Source organism: Lagopus leucura, unplaced genomic scaffold, assembly GCF_019238085.1.
Source record: "Lagopus leucura isolate 7727_CA_CO unplaced genomic scaffold, USGS_WTPT01 Super-Scaffold_100048, whole genome shotgun sequence".
NCBI lineage: Eukaryota > Metazoa > Chordata > Aves > Galliformes > Phasianidae > Lagopus > Lagopus leucura.
In genome coordinates this window covers 2,167,352-2,186,813 of record NW_024962294.1, presented here as the reverse complement: position 1 = coordinate 2,186,813, position 19,462 = coordinate 2,167,352, and the positions used below count along the sequence as shown (strand labels likewise).

The following is a 19,462-nucleotide window of genomic DNA, read 5'->3' as shown; positions in this document are numbered from 1 at the left end:
GGGGGAGGGAGGGAGGCAAAGCTTGCTTCGCTTATCACTATTTTAGCTGAGAAAAGCATCTGAAACAACGTTTTTTTTTTTTCCCTCCAGCTTTGGGGAGCGCTGGGGGGAGAGCGGGATGCGGGAGTGCAGAGGGAGGAGCCCCCGGTCCCGCTGTCCTGTTTGGGGGAGGGAGGACCGGCTCGCCCTGCTCTCACCCCTTATCGCTGCTGTGTTTATTTTTGGGAAGCTCAGCCCTCCCAGCCAGCTGCTGGCGGAGTGGGGATGGTGGCAGGAAAGCATCACGGGAACACAGGGACGGGGAGGTGGCCCTGCAGTGTGTGGGGCAGGGATGGCTATGGGGCACCCGCGGCCACAACGCAGCTCCCGATGCTGTGCTGCTGCTCGGGGCTCAAACACGGGAGCACAGCAGTGATTGCTAAGCCCAGAGGTGCTGTGAGAGGTGGCACAGTGCTGTGCCATTGCTGGGTACAGTATGTCAGACTTTGCACCTCCACTGATCTTTATTGTACTGGTAAAACCCCATCAGGAATAAAGCCCCGTGGCTGTGCTTGGTCCAGGAGGGCTGTGCCATGCCCTGTGAGGTCTGTGCAGGGGTTTGGGCTGCACAGCTGAGCTCAGGGCTTCTCCAAGTAGCGATATTTCTTGCGCAGGACGGAGACCTGGTCCTTGAAGAGCACTGGGTCGAGGCGCAGCTGGGAGGACACGAGGGGCATGGAGCCAAACCAGTCCACCAGCTGGTTGAGGCAATCCTGCTGCTGGGAGAAACGCCGGGTGCTGCCTGCCGCCGTGTCCTTCACCTGGGCAGGAGGAGAATGCAGGGTGAAGGGTTGTGCCCGCAGCTGGGGTGTCTCTGAAGCCCAGGATGCCATCCTACCGGCTGAGTTGCAGCTTCTTTGTGCTGTTTCCACTGCGTGACCTTGATGGGAGGCAGCTTGGTGACAGCAGCCACCAGCAGGTTCATAAGGATGTCCTCGCAGGCGGTCAGTCTGTCCACCAGCTCCCGCAGCCCCGCGGGGAGGTACTCCGTGAAGAGGCTGTGGTAATACCTGTGAAGAATGAGGAGGGCAGGCTTCAGCCTCACAGCCCCACAGGGCCCTCCCCATCCACCCAGGTACCTGTGGTAGAAGGCGGCAGTGGTGAGGACGATGGAGAGCTTGTTGGTCCACCTGGAGGTGTAGCCCCAGCGCTTCTGCTCGGGGTCCCAGAAGTGGCTCCATGCAGAGAAGCCCACGATGCGTTCAGGGAAGCTGCGCCACACCACAAAGGCAAAATCCACCTGCAAAGGGCAGGGGATGGCATAATCTCAACCCACAGGGACTCGTGAGAGGAGGCTGATGGCCGCCCCATTGCCTGTCCCTGAGCTTTGGGATATGGGGACAGCACTCCCTGCCAGCTCTGCAGTGACCACCACGCATCCTGCCCAGATCCATGGGGCTGGGAATTGCTCACCTCACTGGTGGAGAGGCTGGTGTGCTCATCCAGGCTGAGCACTGCGTCCGTCCCAATGGCTGCGTATGGGAAGAAGCGGTCGCTGAGCTGCAGCAGAGGTGGGAGTTCAATATGGGATGTACTGTGGGGTGTGTACCCCAGCTCCCTGCATCCTGCTCTGTGTACCTTCGTCCTGCCCTGGATGATGGTGAGAGGCACAGCAGTCTGTGGCCACGTCCCACTTGGAGGCGGTGGCTTCTCGCAGCTCCACAGCACCAGGATCTTTGGGAGGGGGGAAAGGCACAGTGGAGGGGCATTCCCTGGAGTCTGTTATCAGTGTTTGCAAGGCAGCTGAGGCTGAACCCTCCTGGTCCTGCTGTGCGACCATCTCCAGCCCACTCTCCACATAGGGCTGCACCTCTTTCATCCCAAAAACATTACACCAGGATTTGGACCAGCCTCAGAATAAAACCATAAGTGATCCAGTTGTTGCTGCAAGCAGGGGACATTGAGGGTGACACGATCACTGCCAACCCCCTCCCACCCGAATCCCACTCCAGCCCTTCCCAGCCCCATCCCTCCCCACCTGCGCACAGTACTGGGACCTGGAAACGGCCTGGATGAGCTTGAGGGTGGGCTGGGAGAGGGAACCCAGCGGGGGATCAGCCCGGAGCAGTGCTGTGAACTTGTCAGAAGGGCCAGAGCCTGCAATGTGGGGGAAAAGGAGAGGTGTGGCAGCAGGCATCGGGCACACAGAGCATGTTGTGGCACAGGGTCCTACCGTGCTGCAGGTAGTAGAAGGGAAAGTCCCCGAGGTGCGTGGAGAAGTCAGGCAGTGCCAGCAGCCCCCCAGGCAGTGAGTTCCAGAGGATGCGGGATCGCGAGCGGTGCGGGAGCAGCCGATCCCGAATGATCTGTGTGAGGACATCAGCACACCGAGGTGGTCCTGGTGGCCGGGGGGGCTTTTTGGGGCCAGGCTCACCTCCAGTGTGGTGTGCACGATCTTGTCGACAGAGGAAAAGTATGCGTCCCACAGGAACTGAGTCTGCTGTTGGAATGCCAGCACGCGCTCCGGGCGGATGCAGCGGACGGCAGAGGGGATCTGCAGGATGGGAGGGATGGGGTTCTCATCTCAGACCCCAGATCAGGTCAACCCCTGGTGCTGGACATGGGGCAGCACCACAGTACCTGCAGGAGAAGTCGCTCACTGCCCACCACGGCTGCTTTGCCCCAGTCGATGGCCTCAGAGAAGGGCAGCTCCCAGCCGTCGCTCAGCAGCACTGGGATGCAGGCAGCCTGCGCAGGACCCCATGAGCACAGGGACACCGGGGATGATCCCTCATGCCCTCGCAGCCCCCTGGTACCTGCAGTGCCTCCAGGAAGCGGAAGGAGCCCAGACGCCGCCCTCGGGGCACGATGCAGAAGGTGGAGTTGTGCAGCAGTTCCTGGTAGTCAAACCTGGCAGGGGAAGGGGAGTCAGGCGTGGGCTCAGCACCATCCGCTCCCCAGCAATGAAGCACAGTGCACAGTCAGCACCCAAATCCCCGAGCCCCAAAACTGCATTGAGTCCTGGCACTGCTCAGGGGGGGCTGCAGGCAGTGCATCCCCCTGGCTGTGAAAGCCCCTTCTGTGCTGCTGCAGGGAAAGGCATTCACAGAGCCCTGCGACCGCATTGGAAAAGCCAATATTGACGTTTGGGTGGGACAGACCCTGTCTGTTCCTGCACATAAAGAGGATGGGTCCTGGGTGGGATGGGGGGGATTGCGAGGCCAAAGCGATGTGGGATATTGCTGACCCCAAGGGGAAGGTCCCCTGGACCCAGCTGTGGTGAGGATGTGGGGTCAGCACCGGCCACTTCCAGGCTGGGGGAACTGATGGGGTGGCTGTGAGGTAAGGATGAACCCCCCTGTGTGTGCTGCAGCATCCCTGCAGGGAGCCAGCCCAGCGCTGAGACGTCAGCAACACCAACCTTTAGGAACAAAATGCACCTCCTGAGAACCCATCTGACCAAAAACTCCATGAACACGCTCTGCCTCTGCCACATCCCAGGGATACCCCACCGCCACCTGCCCCACGGGAACGCAATGTGTCCCCAATGGCCGGGCATCCTTCCCTCGCAGGCGGCCGTGGTGGGGAGCCTGGCGCCGGCCGGGCTGCGGGGCCGGCACCTCCCGATAGAAACACTCAGCTCCTGACGCACTGTGGTTTCCGGGCAATCGAGCCGGCAGGGCTTCCTTGTTTTGTTAGGGCCGGGCCGGGTGCCCACCGTGCTCCCTCTGCACGGCCCCTGTGCAGCTCCGGCTGGGCTCGGTGCCACGGGGGACCCGCGGCTGCAGGGAGCCCTCCCCGAGGCGGCGGTAGCAGGGCAGGACCGTGGCATGGCCACAACTGCCCTTTATCCAGTACAGAACGGGTTTGTTCTGGAGTGAGGGGGGCGATGCAGCCCTGAACAAGGCTGGCTTCTTCTCCTGTGGTTCAGTGGCAGGGCTGCTTGCCTGTGTCCCCAAGCAAACAGGGACATCTCCAAACCTCAGAGCGCCCTGTCCCTGGTGTGCTGTCCCCACTGCCCCTTTGCCACTGTCCCACCTGAGGACATCTGCACACATCCTTGGCTGGGTGCGATGGAGATGCTGATGCCTTTCTACCCAGGTGTCCCACAGGGACAAGTGGGACAAGACACATGGTCACAAGGAGGACACAGCCGTGTGCCACGTGGTCACCATCAGTCTGCTCTCTAAAGCTGTCCTGGGCGAGGTGTAAATCCCCGTGTATCACAAACAGCATTAGAGGATTACCTGGGCTGGGTGGAAGGGGGATTTCCCACCCCATAGTGCAGGACTGACCTTGGGTCCCATCTCACTGGCCCACCACATGTCCCACTGCCCCATCCCCAAGAAGGCCCCACCATGAGGGCTGATCCTCCTGAGCCTCCCTGAAGCCCTGGCTAATCCAAGTGCCTGCAGCCCTGGCTCCACTTTTACCTCCCAGCACCTCCTAAGATACTTTGAGGATATTTCCCATCAGTTCTCGTGTGGCCATGAGCTGTTCCAAAGCTGCAGGCAAGGAGCCCACACTGTGATGTCCACACCAGGATGCCCAAGCACCCGTTGGTTTTATGGGACTTGGAGCTGAGCTTGGGCTGGGGGGAAGTTTCAGGCTCATCTCCAAAATAAACATTTATGTTAGGGGAGGACAGCAGAGGGGAGTAGAAAAGCATCATTCATCGGTGTTAGGAAAAAGAGAAATCGTATTAGGAGCAGCAGTGGCGACTGCAGATCAGAACTGCTCTCACCAGATTGCTCCAACTTTAATACAGAATGGATCAGCCTCAAACCACCACCACCTTACAAGACGGAAATGAAACCAGGAGAGCCTCAGACTGTCCCCATTCCCTGTGCACACCTACAGAGCCTCCCCCCCACCTGGCTCCAGCCCCATCCCACTCACTTTTCATAGTCCACGTTGTCCTGGTCACAGCGCGTGTCCTTGTGCCTCTCCCAATCCTTGCCATGCCTGCAGGTGGTGAGCGACACGATGTCCCTCCCATTGTGGATGTGGTGCAGAGCATTCCTGGTGCCAGAGCCGATCCCGGTCAGGTAACGTTTCCCCTTGAACACCAGCAAATATTTCTTTTTGGGGGGCACCGAGTTGTGGTGCAGCCACCCGCTCTGCCCGCCGCGCTGCGGATGCTCCCTGGGGAAAAGGGGGATGGAGACATCAAAACCGGGCCTGAAGTTCTTGCTGTGGAAGCTGGCCTTGGCCAGCATGGCGTGGCCGATGTCAAAACCCAGCTCCTCAGTGTAGTTGGGCCAAGTGCCCGCATACAGGTTGAAGATGAGGTGGTTGCGGCCGCTGTTCCACAAGGGAAAGGAGCGGATCCTCTGCTCCACGCTGCGGATGTAGTGAGCAGAGAGGGGGTCGCGGTCCAACGTGTCGATGCTCAGCACGAAGAGACAGGCTTCCTCGGGACGTGGGGTGTAGTAACGCGAGCTCTCGATGGAGGTGAGGATCTTGCTGTAGCTCTCCGACATGGGCTCACCGTGCTCCCGCGGGTACGTGAACACCTTGAAGCCATTCTGGCAGCGGGAGGCGTCGAAGCAGCTCTCCATGCGGCACCGGCTGCCCTGGGATGTGCTCAGCTGTGCCGCCCGCAGGGCTCGGGGTGAGGGCTGTGCCTTGTCTCCACTGCCCTGCAGCTCCGTGGGCTCCGCAAAGCTGTGCAGGAGGGCACGATCCGCCCAGCGGGGCCAACTCCTGCGGGCTGCGACGTTCCTCCTGGGAAAGAAAGCAAAACGACGCAGCTGCTCTCTTCCAAAGAAGAAAAGCAGAAGCCAAGAGGCGAGGAAAGTCAGGAAAATGTATTTCTTCCTGGTCTGCATAGGTTCACGAGCTTCTCATCAGGCTCGGACGGGTACTGCGGTCCGGTGGAAAGAACGGTGTCCCCGACCCCAGGCGGAGCGGCTCCTGACGCTCACTGCCCCGCAGTGTGGGGATGGGGGACCCCGCGATCCTCCTTCCGTGGGTTTCCCACTGCCTCCCCTCCAGCGCAGCGTTCCCTTCTCTCCCGGGCTCGGTGCAGCGACGGTCACATTTCCCTCTGCCGTCTGGCCCAGCTTCAAATCCCTAGGGAGGGAGCGAGGTCGCATGATCGCTTCCCTTCCAAGCGGGTCAATCCCGGCGAGACTCCCCCCGCAGCCTCCGGGAGACAACCCCGGCTCACCGCCGCTCCCGTACCTCAGCTGCTCCTCCGCCGTCCCGGCACCGGTGCCCGCTCTCGGTCGATGCTGCCCGCGGGATCCGGCCGTGCCGCAGCCCCGGCTCCACATCCCTGACGCGGTCGCACGACGGGGGCCCCGCGCTGCCTTAACGCCGCCGTGGGACGGCTGTGGGGCGGTCCCCGCACTCCATCGGCCCCGCTCCCCGGAGGGGGTCCCACCGCGTTCCGCCGCTCATTGCGTCGGGGGCACCCCCCCTTCCCAGCGCCTTGTTGTGCCTCCTGGGGGTGTCACTGTCCTCGGCAGTGTCCCCCTGCTGTCACTTCATCAGTTGGGCTGCCCGTCCGTCTTCCTCCCAACAAACAGCCACCGCCGCGCTGTTTGTGCCCCTCCGGGCTGCTGACACCCCGAGCCAAGCTGCGTGTCCCCCCTCACGCTGTTTCCTCCCCCCCCACGCTGTCTGTCCCCCCGGCAAGCTCTGTCCCTCTCTCCCCCCGGTGCCGTCCCCGTGTCCCTTCACTTGCTCTTGTTCCCCCCTCCCGAGCTGTCACTTCCCCCGTTGTCCCCCCCCAGCCGCATCTGTCACTCGGCCTCCCGCTCCCCCCGCCACCGAGTCCCCGCCCCCGCTCTCCCATTGGCTGTCCGAGCCCAAGTGGGCGTGGCCCGCGGCACCAAAAAGGCGCGCCCCGGAGACATCGCGGCGCGCCCACGTGGCCGTGCGGGTTCCCCCATCCCGGCGGGGTCTGTGCGAGGGTCTCGGAGCCCATTCGGTGTGTATCCGTGCCCTCACCCAGCCCCGCAGTGCTGCCATCACCGCGTCCCACGTGGGAGTGGGGCACCCTCGTCCCGCCTACCGGAGGTGAGCCCCGGGGCACGGCGGGCAGGCCGGAGCTCGTAGACCCCACCCCTCCCGGCAGCCCAGGCGTTGAAACCGAACCGTGGGTGTAACAACGCGGCCGGCCTCAGCCCGCGGGGATGCGGGGCGGGGAGCGGAGCGGTTGGCATGCAGCGGGAGTGGCACCGCCACAGCCCTACCGGGCCCACACCTGCCTCAGTTTCTCCGGGGTGGAGCAGCGCGTGGGTTGCGTGCATAGGAAACTGTCAGGGATTATTATTATTATTTTTAAACCAAATCTTTGGCGATTTGCCCGGCTCAGGGGACAGCTCGGCCCCGCTGGGATTTAATCCCCCGCCGCCGTGGATTATCGGGGGCGCGGGGCTGCGAAAGCGGTTTAAATTAAAGACAGGGAACGTGGGGACGGGGGGAGGGCGTGGGGGCAGGCGGAGCCCAGCAGCGCCACGGGGCTTTGGGGAACCGTGATTTGAGCTGGGGACCGTCTTCCGCACCGGGAGGTGCGGTTGCAGCAGTGACACGGGGAGGTGCGCTGTCGGTGCTCGAAGGGGGGGGGGGGGGTGCTGAGTGCGAGGGGGTGAAGCTGGGGAGGCACAGCGGGTAATTGGGAGTTCGAGGAGCTGCGTGTTGCGGGGACGCTGGCAGCTGCAGAGTAGACGGGGCGGAGAGCGCTGGGGGCTGAGGCGGGGTGGGTTGGTGGGGGGTTGGTGAGGGAGGGGCGGGGAGAGCTGTGGTGCTGTGGGGGATGCTGGGAGCTGTAGTCCGGTTACCCGGTGCGTTCTGGGAGCTGTAGTCCTCAGTCAAGGAGACGTTGGGAGCTGTAGTTCTCCGTGGGTGCGATACAGAACCGCATCCTCCCGTGTCTCCCGCGGTGTTCGAGGCTGTCCCCGTGTCAGCCCTGCGCCGTTCCCTCACTCACAGCTTTATGTGCCACCTCCGGCTCGGCCAAGCCGCCCCTTCCCGTCTTCCACGTCCCCCATCGTGGGATGGGGTCAGCTGTCCGGCCGCGGTGTGAACGTGGGGCGAATTGGGCACGGGATGCGTTTAACAGCCGCGTGTGTCAATGAGGCGAGTCGGGACACGGGGCGAGAAAGCACAGCCGTAACCTCTGATCGGCTGCAGGACTTTGCTCGCTCGGGACAGCCACGTGGCCGGGTACAGGGCAGCGCCGAGCCGGGGCGGCGGCGGGGATACGCTGCGATCCGCGGTGTGTGCGGGGTTCCGTAGGTGCGGAGGGGAGCGGGAGCCTTTTTTTCTGGCAGGTATGAGGAGTGGCCGCGGTATGGAGATTTGGTGACAGGAGAAAGAGGAGGTTTGGGGGGACGGCTGCTGACCGCATCGCTCTGCCTAGGCTCGGCTGCGGTGCCATGGGGGGGGAACAGTCGCTGGCACTGCCTCCGGAGAAGGGACCTCACCGCGTGGGTTGCGCGGACGTCATGGTGGGCCATACGCAGCAGGTATGGGATGGGGGCGGGCGGGGCGGCTGCTGGGTATCGGTAGGGCTGAGTTCCTGAGGACATCTTGCGGCCGCTGCCAGGACGCACCACGTCCCCCGTCCCCTCTGTCCAGCAGGGGCTCTTCTTCCGCCTCTTCTACCCCTGCGTACCCCGGGATGGAGCCGAACGGCTGCTCTGGATCCCTCGCTACGAGTACTGCAGCGGACTGGCTGATGTCAGTGGCCACAGCCGGCGGTGGTGCGCTCCGCTGCTCAGCATCGCCGTCGGTGAGGGGCGGCCCTACCCCCATCCCCACGTAGGCATTCCCGTGTCTTCCACACCTGCTGCTTTCGTGGGCTTAAGGCCAATCCACCGGGCCCTGGAGTGAAGAGGAGCTGGGGTCGGTGCAGTGGGTCCAAGCAGTGCCTTGCTGCCCATCTCCTCGATTTTTCTTGGGGTGTTTTTTTTTTTTCTTGTCCCTCACAGGCTCCTGCAGAGTGCCACTCAGCTGGAAGGCACCTTTCAAAACCTGCAGCAGTGGGTACCCGTTGATCATCTTCTCACATGGCTTGGGAGCCTTTCGGTAGGGGGGGCTGGGGCTGGGATGGGAACTCAAGTACTGCGAGGTCCTCACAGTCCCTCACCAACCCATTGGTGCTCAAGACAGAGGCCTGACCTCATCCCTTCACAGCACTGTGTACTCATCCGTCTGCATGCAGATGGCATCCTGGGGCTTTGTGGTGGCTGCGCTGGAGCACAGGTTGGTGTCACAGTCCTTGCAGCCTCGAGAGGAAACCCCTCCCCAAATACATAGAAGGATGGGGGCCAGGCAAAGGGCTGCCTCACCATGTTCCCCTTTCCTACTTGCTGCTGCAGGGACAGTTCTGCTGCCATGACCTATTTCTGCACGGCAGAGGCTGTCCGGGAGCAGTGGATCCCCCACCAGCAGGTGCCACAGGGACAGAAGGAGTTTTATTTTCGGAACAATCAGGTAAGGGGGGGGATGGGAGGAACTGGGATGGGCAAACCAGGATGGATCACATCCCCACCCTAGGGGATCTACCCTTCCCAAACCTGTACTGTGTTAATACTGGGGCTGAACCTGAGCTTTCTCCTTGTAAACTGAGAAAAACCCACTCCACCCCATTTGTCTCCTTTTCTGGGGTCTGGGGGCCTGCTGGTGCTCTCCCATTGCTGTCTCTCTGGGATTACCCTGCACAGCTGATAGCAGGAGGGCTTCCTGCTGAGCGAGGTTCCCCGCTGCTCCTTTCTCTCTTGTTTAAAAGGGAAGCACGGAGCTGAGATCTGTGGCTGGAAGCCACTTCAGAACATGCAGAGCCTGGAGGTGCTTTTGGCAGTCTTAAATCCCAGCCTGTTATTTTTATGTGTGCTCAGGACTGGGATGTGAGCTGAGGGCAGAGCCTCGGTCTGAAGTGCAGCATCTTCTGGCAGCACTGCTGTGGCTCAGAATGGAGAGTGTTTGAGGGCTTTGGGTTATCTCCAGTGGTCTGTGGTATCAGATTAAGTGAATTAATAATAATAACAAAGAAATTTACTGCATCCCTTGGGGGAGCTGCTGTGGTGCAGCCTCCTGTTTGCTTTTATGCTTGCGGTAATTCAGGGAAATGAGCTGTGTCTGAGTGCTGGGGGTTCAGAGGAGAGCTCTTGGTGGGAGATGTGGGGAAAAGAAGCACCTGTGCAGACCTCCACAGGGTTTGCTCAGCTGATGAGGGCAGCTTGCACTGCAGGTTCATCACAGAGCAAATGAGTGTGCACGAGCACTTCAGCTCTTCCGGGCCGTCAGCAGTGGTAAATCCATCCCCAACATCCTTCCTCAGGGCTTCGACCTCTCTGTGTTGAAGGTACATGGGGCTGCAGGGCTGGCCTGGGTGCTCCTGGCTGGAAAGGTCAGGTCATGTTGTGTGACAAACAGGAAAATGCCTTCATTGTGGTGCACGTCTTTCTTGCAGGACAGCATTGACTTGGCTAAAGCAGCCGTCATGGGCCATTCATTTGGTGGGGTGACAGCTGTGCTGGCCTTGGTGAAGGAATCTGGGTTCAGGTGGGTGGCTCTGGGATGCTTCCCAGGGCTGGGAAGGCCACAAAGGGGCTATGGGCACATGTGCCCATCCCACCAGGTGTGCGGTGGCCCTGGATGCATGGATGTTCCCCCTGGAGAATGTGCTGTACCCTGAGGTGCCCAAGCCCGTGTTCTTCATCAACACCGAGAAGTTCCAGACCCCCGAAAGCGTGGCCAAAATGAAGAGGCTGAGCTCCAGGAACAGCCAGACAAAAATCATAACCATCCTGTGAGTCTGGGGTTGAGGCAGGTGCCTGGTCAGGAGTGGGAGGCTCTTACCCACGCTCCCTTCCCTTCCCCAGGGGATCTGTGCACCAGAGCCAGACTGATTTTGCCTTCCTCACCGGGAAGCTCATCCCCCGTGTCTTCAATGCGAGGGGCACCCTCGACCCCCACAAGTGCCTGGACATCACCACCCAGGCGGCTCTGGCCTTCCTGCATAGGCACCTTGGTATGGCACAGGTGGAATTAAATGGGGCTTGCGAAGGAACGAGGTTGGTTTGATGATCCCCTGTTCTATACGGCCATGAGCTGCCTGGCTGCCATCTTCTGGGCACGAGTGGCAATGTCCAGAGGACATGAGGAAGTGTTGGTTGGGAAGTCCTTGGGAAAGCTGCTGGTTTGGTCTCTTTCCTGCTCCTCTTATGCATGAAACTGGGGTGATTATTGTTGTAGTAACCCTGAAACCATCTCTGCCCCATGCAGATGTGAGAGAGGAGTTTGCTCGATGGGACCACCTCCTCGAAGGCATTGGGGACTCTGTCATTCCAGAAGCACCTTTCCGCCTCTCCAACCTGTAGCTTGCTGTTGGGATCCAGCTGCTGAGAATTCAGCTGCTCCTTGTCTAAAATGTTTGGGGTCTGCCTCCAAAGGGGAGGAGGACACTTGGGAGAGTGAGGCCTGCAGACTGTGCTTGCAAGACATGGCCATGATGCCCGCCATGCTTCCACGAAGCCCTCTCTGCCTGAGAGCCTGTGGTGGCTGCTGGAGACTGCAGAGCTCAGGGAATAAAACCCCTGGGGTCACAGACTTGAGCTTGCCTTGGTGATAGTGCCCTGCTTGCGTGAATGGGCCCTGTGTGCACTGCAGCAGTGGGGTTGCTGCAGGTGGGGGGGGGTTCAAGCAATGATCCAACACAAGGAAAGATGCAATAGGGCTCTGAGTATGGAGATGGTAAAGTCTGATCAGGGCACTTTGCAAGTGCAAAGCTGGGAGGAGTTGAGGAGCAACTAAGGCACAATCCTAGGTGTAATACCAGAGATGCTGGGACAAGGAGTGCTGTGTAAGGTGGCTCCCACCCTCAGCTGTCCCCAAGCAGAAGCCCGGTGCTTCTGGAGCTGCACTGGTGGTGGTCCTACAGATGTCCCCAGGCTCCCCTGGGCGGTGGGGCTTGGATGCAGCAGGACACGCTGTTCAGCAGCTGCTGCATTGCTGAGTGGTGTCCATCTGCTCCTCCTTTGTCCCTGCTGGGCATGCACATGGTGAGGGCAGTGTCAGCCCAGTGCCACAGCTCCTGCATTGCAGGGAGAAGCCATGGGCATGGTTCATAGCATTGCATGCAGCTAGGATGCCCTGGCTTAGGGTGTTGGGAGCTATTCCTCATCTGGTGACAGCAAACCTGGGGGAAAGGGAGGGGAAAGGGAAAGGAATGGGGAGGGAGCAGCATCCTTCCTCTGTTCTCCATCTGTGCCACTGCGATAGCCAAATCCTTTCCTCCTTGTCTCCTTTTAATTGAGGAGGTAAGGATGCTCTGGGGGGGAGATGCAACAGCAGAAGGGCTCATCTTCATGCAAAGCAAGGACTGGCATGGACAAAGCTGCAAGACCTCAATTCTTTTAGAGGTTCTGGATACATACTTGTTAACTGATTTATACCCTCTCTGGTGCTGGGAGCATACTGGAGCATCATGCAGCGTTGGGACCAAGGTATTGAGGGTGAGGAGGAGACACTTGAGGTCACTGCCTGCAGAGCCCATTGGGGGAACACACCTCTGTGTCCTACCTAACAGTGAGAGACAGTGACTGGTGCAGAAATCAAGTCCCATCTTCCTCCCAGAATTAGCACTGCTGTGATGTGCTCTGACATTGCAGGGAGTGGCTCAGCTCCTCGTGGCTGAGGGAGGCTATAAATTCTGCACGAGCCTTATGTAAAAGCTCGGGGGGGAGGGGGGGGGGGGGGGGATGACTGTGGTTGGAGGGCAACTTCAATATGTTAACCCTTCGGTGTGTTGAAAGCTGCTTGTTTCCACCTCCAGTGCCAGCCTTAGGCTCAGTGCTGCTTCTTCCAAACCCAGCCCAGATTCCCCCCAGTGGGCATCCTCCAGGCTGGAGTGTGGCATGGGGACAGGAATGGAGGATGCCAGGAGCAGTGTGTGCACAAGCAGTGACACAAATCCCCAGGTGTAGCACAGGGCAGTGCTGCTCACCCTGCTGCTGGATTGATGCACTGTGTTGCTGGACCTGGATGGAAGGCTTTTTTTTTTTGGGGGGGGGGAGGGGGACAGGAAGCAGCAGTTAAGGGTTACCATGATCTGGGAGCTGCTCTAGCACCCAACTGCTTATCAGCTCTCGGTCACCCTGTCCTTACATGTGGGGGTTTGTGTCTATTGGGTCCCACTGGGGGCTTTGCTGCTCAATGGGAGATCAACCCTCGCTGGGAGGGACTTGCTTCAAGCTGAGCTCTGCACTGTGCCTGCTCTGCTTCCATATTCCGACTGGTGGTTTATAAATAAATAAATAGCCCAACAGCTGCCCGTTTATATTCCTCTCACAGCTGTGCTTGCAGCGTGGCCAGGGTGTGAATGGGTGCATTCCTCTATCGCAGTGCAAGCTCTGCTTTCTGAAAGCTGCTGTTCCCAAGGTTGGGGCTGAGATCGGGCAGCACAAACACAGCAGGCTCAGGGCTCTCCATGCATCCCTCCCTACCCACACACACACACACACACACACACCAGCAATAAGCACTGCTGCTCGAAAGCCAGCTTTGTTCCATCGAAGCTTGCTGCTTGATTTAATTAATTAATGCAAATTGAGACTTGTGTTAAAGCCTCCTTTTAATTACCGTAACATCTAGTGGAGCGTGATTCTTTTTTCTTCCCTTTTGCTTGTGTTTGTTAAAGGAATAGCAAAGCCTGGATGTGCAGCACCCTGCCCACTTCCCAGCCAGCTCCTCTCTCCTCGCAGCCCTTTGATCGGTGAGTACACGCGGCTCTTCACCTTGCTCTGTTCTTTCCTTTGGCAAATCATATCTTTACTCCGGGTGAAGTTCAAAGGAAAAATCAACTTCCCTTATGACAGAAGCGAGTTGTTGTCATCGCTTCCAGGCTACCTGGAGGGAAAAACAGGTTTGTTGTTTTTTTTTTTGTCAGTTTTCACTCTGAAGCCCCATTGCAGCTGCAGCAATGCTCTGCTGGCCCTGGATGGGACAAGAGATGCTCCCTGAATAACAGAAAAAAGAAAAAGAGGATGCAGGGAAACCGAGGCACTGGAGGAGGAAAAGGGCTGCGTGAGGTCTCTCTAGTTTCAGGCTGTACAAAACACGGTGGAGGGATCATTTGGGGTCATTTCCCCTGAGTGTAGGAAGCACAGGCTGAGCTCAGACCCTGTGGGATGTGAACCACAGGTGCTCCATCAGCCCCATCCTGGCTGACACGGGGCCTCAGGATGCCTTTGTCTCCTCAAGTCCATAGCAGCTCTCTAACGACATCCAGCACCCAAGGCCTGGGTTGGGTTTCTGGTTGTTTTTATTTTTAATTAAATGAAGCACTTAGGTTAGCAGTCACAACGTAGGCATGTCTCTCTGGGTATTGATTTTTAGAGTACAGCAGCAGTTGGGTTTATTGCATAAAAGACAGCGATGGGTTTTCAGCCGGCAAGGCTGCCTTTGTTTGCCTGCTCTCGCAGCTGTAGTGGATGTGCCTGGTCTTTTTTTTCTCTCTTAATATATGTATTGATTGATTAGGAGTTCAAATTAGTGGGGGGGAAAAAAGGAATCAGACGGCACTGAGCAAATGTTAAGTGCAGGTATTGTTTCCATACTGATCCAACATACAGGCAGCCCACAGAGCCAGGGGGATGGAGTGGGAATTAACCCATTTTGAAGCCAAATTGTTGATGGAGATGGGAGAGAATTGCTGATTGTCCTGAAGGGATCTGGGGGGCTGAAAGCAGCTCATGGCTGGACTGCAGTGTGGAAAGATGCTTTAAAGTGTGTGTGTATATATATATTCAAATACACACGTGTATGTGTATATATATATATATGTATTTGGCTCACAAAACAGACAGGAATGGTTTGTGTCCATGGTGTCTGACACAGATCTCATCCACGTACAGCACTGTGGTTCTGTGTGGGGTGACATTTCCTTACAGTGCCCATTCAAAGGAAGGCACTGTAGGATTTTCCCAGGCAGCAGATTTCTGCAAGAAATCCATCCCTATAGGGCTCTGCATTGATTCTGTAATTGAATCTGCTTTGATAGCAAGCAGCCCGAAGCTCTCCATTGAGTGTTATTGCAGAGTTTGTTCCTAGTGAAAGCAGGCTCACTCTGGGGTTGCTACCAGCTCACCCACCTCATCTATTTGACACAGGGGAAGTTGTGCTCCTTTAAGAGGATTTCCATCCCTGAACTCCTCCCATCACAACACTTCCAAGCTACATTCTGTCGTGAAAGGGTGGGAGTATTTTTAACCATATCTCACCAGGGAAGTATTAATAGCACAATGGGCTTGCTGAGATGCTGAGAGAGCTGAAACCGTCGTTTAAATGCAAGGAACTAATTAGGAACCAGGGAATAATTAGTGCTATCCCCAGCTTTTCTTTCCCTCACTTCATTTGGAAAGAGTGAAAGCAAATGTCTTTACTGGAATCTTCCATCTCTACTGGATTTTTTTAATGACTTCTTACGTACCTCTCTTCCACCTGGTTGTCGAAAACATGTTGTCTCCTTTGCTCTATCCCACCTGCAGTGACTGACTGTCACTTCTGAAATGTAATTAGTGCCTCTCACGTTGGCTCACACGCACAAAAACCAGCATAAAGCCTGCCATAGGGCTTCTCAGCAGCCCCTCTCCATGGCTCTCCCACCCTCAGCACTGGGCTGTGCGCAGGCATCCTCAAATAGCAAAGTTCTCAGTGCTCCATATGGGAAACACAGATATGTGTGCTGGGAGCAGAAGGAGGAAAGCTGAGATGTAAGGATGAAAGGATGCTGAGAGTAAGGAGAGCGGAGCAAGGCGAGGAGACCCCCGGGACAGCTTTCACTGCACACAGACCCCTTCTATCAGGCAGTTCTCAGCACTGCTGGTGTCATGGAGGAATCCACCAACCCTGGAATGTTACCCAGTGTGAAGTCTCTGCTTTCTATTAACAGCTGGGTCCTTTCCCTCACTTTTGCCTCTCCCCAGCCACCTCACCTGATTGCCAGAATCTCGAGGAACTCAGCTGTTGTGCTTTTTTTCTTGCCCAGCCCCATCGCTCGCTGCGCCCTTCCCAGTGGGAGAGGGGAGGGAATTGAATGAAGCAAGTTCCAGTGAGTTTCCCAAAAAGCAAACCTGCAACAGAATTCAGGTGCCTTGTCTGATTGGAAAAAAGTCCAATAGTTTCCAGCAGCACGTGGAGAAGTGCAAAGGGGCTTGCTGGAGGTTAGTGCAAAGGCTGGGAAACAGGGAAAGGGGAAACCTTGCAGCCTTTCTCTACCCCTGAGCACAAGTTTCTTTTATTGCTGTCTCCTCTCGCAGGTTCTGATTGACTTGGATCAAGCAGAGCATTGGATTTCTAGCTTTAGGACGTGCTTTACTCATGCAGTGACCATTGCTAGTCTCAGAAAGTACTTGCTGCTGATAGCACTTACAAAGGTGCTTTGAAACATTCTCCAACTAACATATAGGATGTCAGCCTGTCCACCATGCTCCCATGCTTAAGCGTGGCACTTCAATGCTCACAAAGCACATTTTCTCACTGGAGATTAAATATTTTTGCAAGTTAAAAGAGCTGCCGTGGGCTGAGTTGTCACCTAATTATGTCAGTCTCTTTGTGGAGTATTTTGATAATCACATCAGAGGGGGCTCTTTAATCTTCGTGCTACATCTAATCACGTCACATCCCACATTTACACGTACAGGGAGCTCTCTGGATGAGCCCTTGGCTTTGCTGTTGCTCTGAGAGCAGAATGCAGTGGTGGAAGGAGTCTGAGTGCTCCGTGCTCTTTTTAAACTGGAATTCTAACAAACAGCTCTTGTTGGTGGTGAGGAGCCTGGGAGATGAACAGGACTGCAGCCACAGAATGCTGAGGCTTCATGGGAGAAGAATCTGCTTAGAATCCCAGTCAAAGTGTTGATAAACACAAATCAAATGTAATAAAAGCTTTTCACATCCTTCGTTCTCGCAGAGATTTGACAAAAATAAATTCCACATAAACAAGCGGGTTCCAAAAATAAAAGCAGTCTTGCAATGAGGCCAAAAATGAGATCGTCTCCGTGCTCCTCCAGCTGCTAAGAGCTGTTACTCCTCTTTGTATTGCAGCAGTGCTTGGAGATTTTGGCTTCAATTGGAACGGGTGGTGGGTGGCAGGTGTCACAAAGAGGTTGCTAAAGTCTGCCTAACTGACCTGGGCTGCAAAATGTCAGGGCTGAGAGCGGATCCCAATTCTGACTCCCACTGTGTTGTCTCTTATGTATGCAAGTTCTTAGCTGAATTAAATGTTTTTGGCTGCAAAGCTGATCTACAAAGGAAGGTAAGTTACAATCAGGCATTTTTTCTTTCTCTTTTTTTTGTCCCTGTGAGGAGCCCACAAGATAAGATGGAAAGCTCAGAAAACAGCTCTTGCATGACATGTGGTTGTATCCCAGCCTGCAGCCCTTCTTCAAAAGCAACAAAGCAGTACTTCATCATCGTCTCTCCAGGGAGGAGCAGTGACTAATGGCAGTAAGGCAGGTACTGAAGGAGAAGCCCAACACCCAGGAAGCTTTACTTCCTTTGGGAAATCCTGAGATCATCCCAGGATAAGCTCGTTAATTGTACTGAAAAGCATTAATATTAAAGCATCCAACACTGATCTGTGTGAATAATAGCAAATGATAAAGCAAAACACAAGCTGATGTCATGATTACTTGGCTTCTTTGTCTTCCAGCAGCATTTGGTGCGATTTAATCCAAGCATTCAAGATATTTCACACAAAACAAGCGTGTTGTGTGTGACACTGATGGATGTACAGCTGCTATTGAGCCAGGAACCCTGTGTGTGTACCAGGCATGATCCCAAATGGCCAGGCAGACAAACCATGTGGGACCTGGGATCCCTGCCACCCTCCAAAAGGCCCAACGGTGCTGCTGGAAAATGGCTCTTCCATTCACTCCAGTAGAAACCTCTCCCAGTTCCAGCAGCCAGGCGGCTGGATGTGGTTTCCATGGAAATAGACATCAGATCAGTAAAAAAAAGCAGGGCAAGTGTTTAAAATAATCTCTGTTTTGAAAGCTTTGTACATTTCTGTCACAATATTAACCTTCCTGAAGGTAGGGTGGTTGTTTTTTTGGTGCAAAATCCTCAAGACTATGCACGAGAAGGGCGGATCCCTCAGAAAACTCTTTCTTTTGGTGTTTTGGGTACAAAGACTGCTGTGCTGGGTTGCATTGTAGCAGATTGGTGTTTTTCTCCGGCCATCTGCCTCTTAGTGGCTGCTGGTGTTGGCTGAAGTGACTGCAGCGTGGCCAGGCCATAGGAATTGCACACTGGTCATTGTACAGCGTGTACAAAAACACACATTGGTGAGCAAAGCACTTATCTGATGGTGTTATCCGGGCAATGGATGCTCGTTATGCAGCCAAGGATGGAGGAACGCGTGCAGGCAGTACACGTGTCGTGTCTCCCAAACAGCAGGATGGCTTTTCTGCTGCTGTCACCTCCCAGCAGAGGTGCTGTGCTGGTGGCTGACCGCAGAACAGCTGCCTGCTCCCATAGGGCTCTAAAAGCAAAGGTGGAGCTATGGGGTGGCTGTGGCCCTGAGGGACCAAAGGTGGGCACTGCAGTGATGCTGAGATGGTGGAGGTCTGTGCCGGCCAACCGAGGGACTGAGCTAAGAGACAACGGCCCCGAGCGACCGCCGCCCCGAGGTGACCGACGGCTCCAAGGGGCCGCTGCACATCAATAGGGGATGAAGGACGGCGCGGTCACGGCCCGCAGCCCAGAAGCCATCCCGGAGTTGTCCGCCCTGTCACCGCAGCCACCCGGGGCTCCCGCTCCTCCCCGCCACCGGGGCGGCAGACAAAGGGAGTCCCGCAGCCTTCCGGGAACGCGACAAGAGCGCGGCGCGGAGCAGCGCAGCCCCCGGGACGGCCCGCGGAGGCGAGGCACGGCGCGCCGCGGCCCCGCATCCTCCACCGGGCCACCGCCGGGCCGCGGGGGTCGCCGCCCCGCATCGCCTCCGCCCGCCCGCCGCGGACTACGACTCCCGGCATGCAACGGGCGGCGGAGGAGGGGGCGCAGAGCCCCCAGCTTCGCCCTCCCCGCCGGCCGGCACGTGCCGCTCGGCTCGGCCAATAGGGGCGGGGCGGGGCGGGTCACGTGTCTTTGTTTGGCGCTTTTGTGCGCGGCGGGGCGGGCGGGAGCGGAGTGGGACCGGAGCAGCGGAGCGGGCAGGTGGGTGCGCGGCGTCGGGATCAGCCGCGGATGAACGGAGCGGTGTCTGCCGCCGCCCTTCTGCCGTTGTGAAGGGCTCTGAGGAGAAGGGCTCGGGGTGGGGGGCCGCTGTCCTTGCGGGGGTCGCGGTGCCGCAACGCGGGGTTGCTGGGGGGGCTGTGGGGGGATTGACAGCGCGACGGGGCGGCTCCGCAGCCGTAGGGGGGGGGAGGTCTGCAGGCGCTGCTTTTGTCCCCTCAACAGCAGCTGTTGTCCGTTCGGTCTGCCGGCGTCGCGGCGACGAAGAGAGCGCCGCGGGAGACAATGGGCTTGG

The 19,462-nt window shown here is 57.4% G+C and overlaps 3 protein-coding genes across 10 annotated transcripts in view; 2 read left to right on the top strand and 1 right to left on the bottom strand.

Moving 5' to 3' along the window:
• Positions 1-484: 484 nt before the first annotated feature.
• Positions 485-6,571, bottom strand: EXTL1 (exostosin like glycosyltransferase 1). 3 transcript variants are annotated; one of them, XM_042885244.1, is made up of 12 exons: positions 6,166-6,570; positions 4,879-6,054; positions 2,796-2,889; positions 2,620-2,727; positions 2,414-2,533; positions 2,213-2,345; positions 2,018-2,136; positions 1,618-1,713; positions 1,453-1,539; positions 1,119-1,279; positions 878-1,049; positions 485-800 (listed from the first exon to the last, which is right to left on the bottom strand). In XM_042885244.1, the coding sequence occupies exons 2-12, from the start codon at positions 5,808-5,810 to the stop codon at positions 618-620; spliced, it is 2,205 nt and encodes a 734-aa protein (XP_042741178.1). In that variant the 5' UTR covers positions 5,811-6,054; positions 6,166-6,570; the 3' UTR covers positions 485-617. The 3 variants fall into 3 exon arrangements, with proteins under 3 accessions (XP_042741178.1, XP_042741176.1, XP_042741177.1); XM_042885242.1 differs by having other exon boundaries at positions 878-1,279; positions 6,166-6,571; XM_042885243.1 differs by lacking the exon at positions 6,166-6,570 and having other exon boundaries at positions 878-1,279; positions 4,879-6,157.
• Positions 6,572-6,860: 289 nt separating this feature from the next.
• PAFAH2 (platelet activating factor acetylhydrolase 2) lies at positions 6,861-11,671 on the top strand. Of its 6 annotated transcripts, none has more exons than XM_042885177.1 (10): positions 6,861-7,005; positions 8,351-8,456; positions 8,569-8,722; positions 8,922-9,018; positions 9,127-9,195; positions 9,312-9,426; positions 10,184-10,297; positions 10,406-10,497; positions 10,574-10,744; positions 11,221-11,671. In XM_042885177.1, exons 2-10 carry the CDS (start codon positions 8,367-8,369, stop codon positions 11,561-11,563), a joined length of 1,245 nt encoding a protein of 414 aa, XP_042741111.1. In that variant the 5' UTR covers positions 6,861-7,005; positions 8,351-8,366; the 3' UTR covers positions 11,564-11,671. The 6 variants fall into 6 exon arrangements, with proteins under 6 accessions (XP_042741111.1, XP_042741109.1, XP_042741112.1 ...); XM_042885175.1 differs by lacking the exon at positions 6,861-7,005 and adding an exon at positions 8,156-8,261; XM_042885178.1 differs by lacking the exon at positions 6,861-7,005 and adding an exon at positions 8,179-8,226.
• A 7,429-nt stretch (positions 11,672-19,100) lies between these two features.
• STMN1 (stathmin 1) overlaps positions 19,101-19,462 on the top strand; it is a 4,457-nt gene continuing 4,095 nt past the window's right edge. Inside the window, exon 1 of the mRNA XM_042885098.1 lies at positions 19,101-19,149. The gene's annotated coding sequence lies outside the window, so the exon portion shown is untranslated. The remainder of the gene's footprint in view (positions 19,150-19,462) is intronic.

Bases quoted from the DNA above. Each gene is read 5' to 3' on its own strand.
- EXTL1 (XM_042885242.1), bottom strand. From the start codon at position 5,810: ATGCAGACCAGGAAGAAATACATTTTCCTGACTTTCCTCGCCTCTTGG. The intron at 2,534-2,619 runs GTACTGTGGTGC...CCCATCCTGCAG, and splicing joins GTGAGCGACTTCTCCTGCAG to ATCCCCTCTGCCGTCCGCTG. The intron at 1,714-2,017 runs GTGGGGAGGGAT...CCCCTCCCAAAG, and splicing joins GGTCCCAGTACTGTGCGCAG to ATCCTGGTGCTGTGGAGCTG.
- PAFAH2 (XM_042885177.1), top strand. From the start codon at position 8,367: ATGGGGGGGGAACAGTCGCTGGCACTGCCTCCGGAGAAGGGACCTCAC. The intron at 8,723-8,921 runs GTGAGGGGCGGC...TGTCCCTCACAG, and splicing joins GCTGCTCAGCATCGCCGTCG to GCTCCTGCAGAGTGCCACTC. The intron at 9,196-9,311 runs GTTGGTGTCACA...TTGCTGCTGCAG, and splicing joins GTGGCTGCGCTGGAGCACAG to GGACAGTTCTGCTGCCATGA.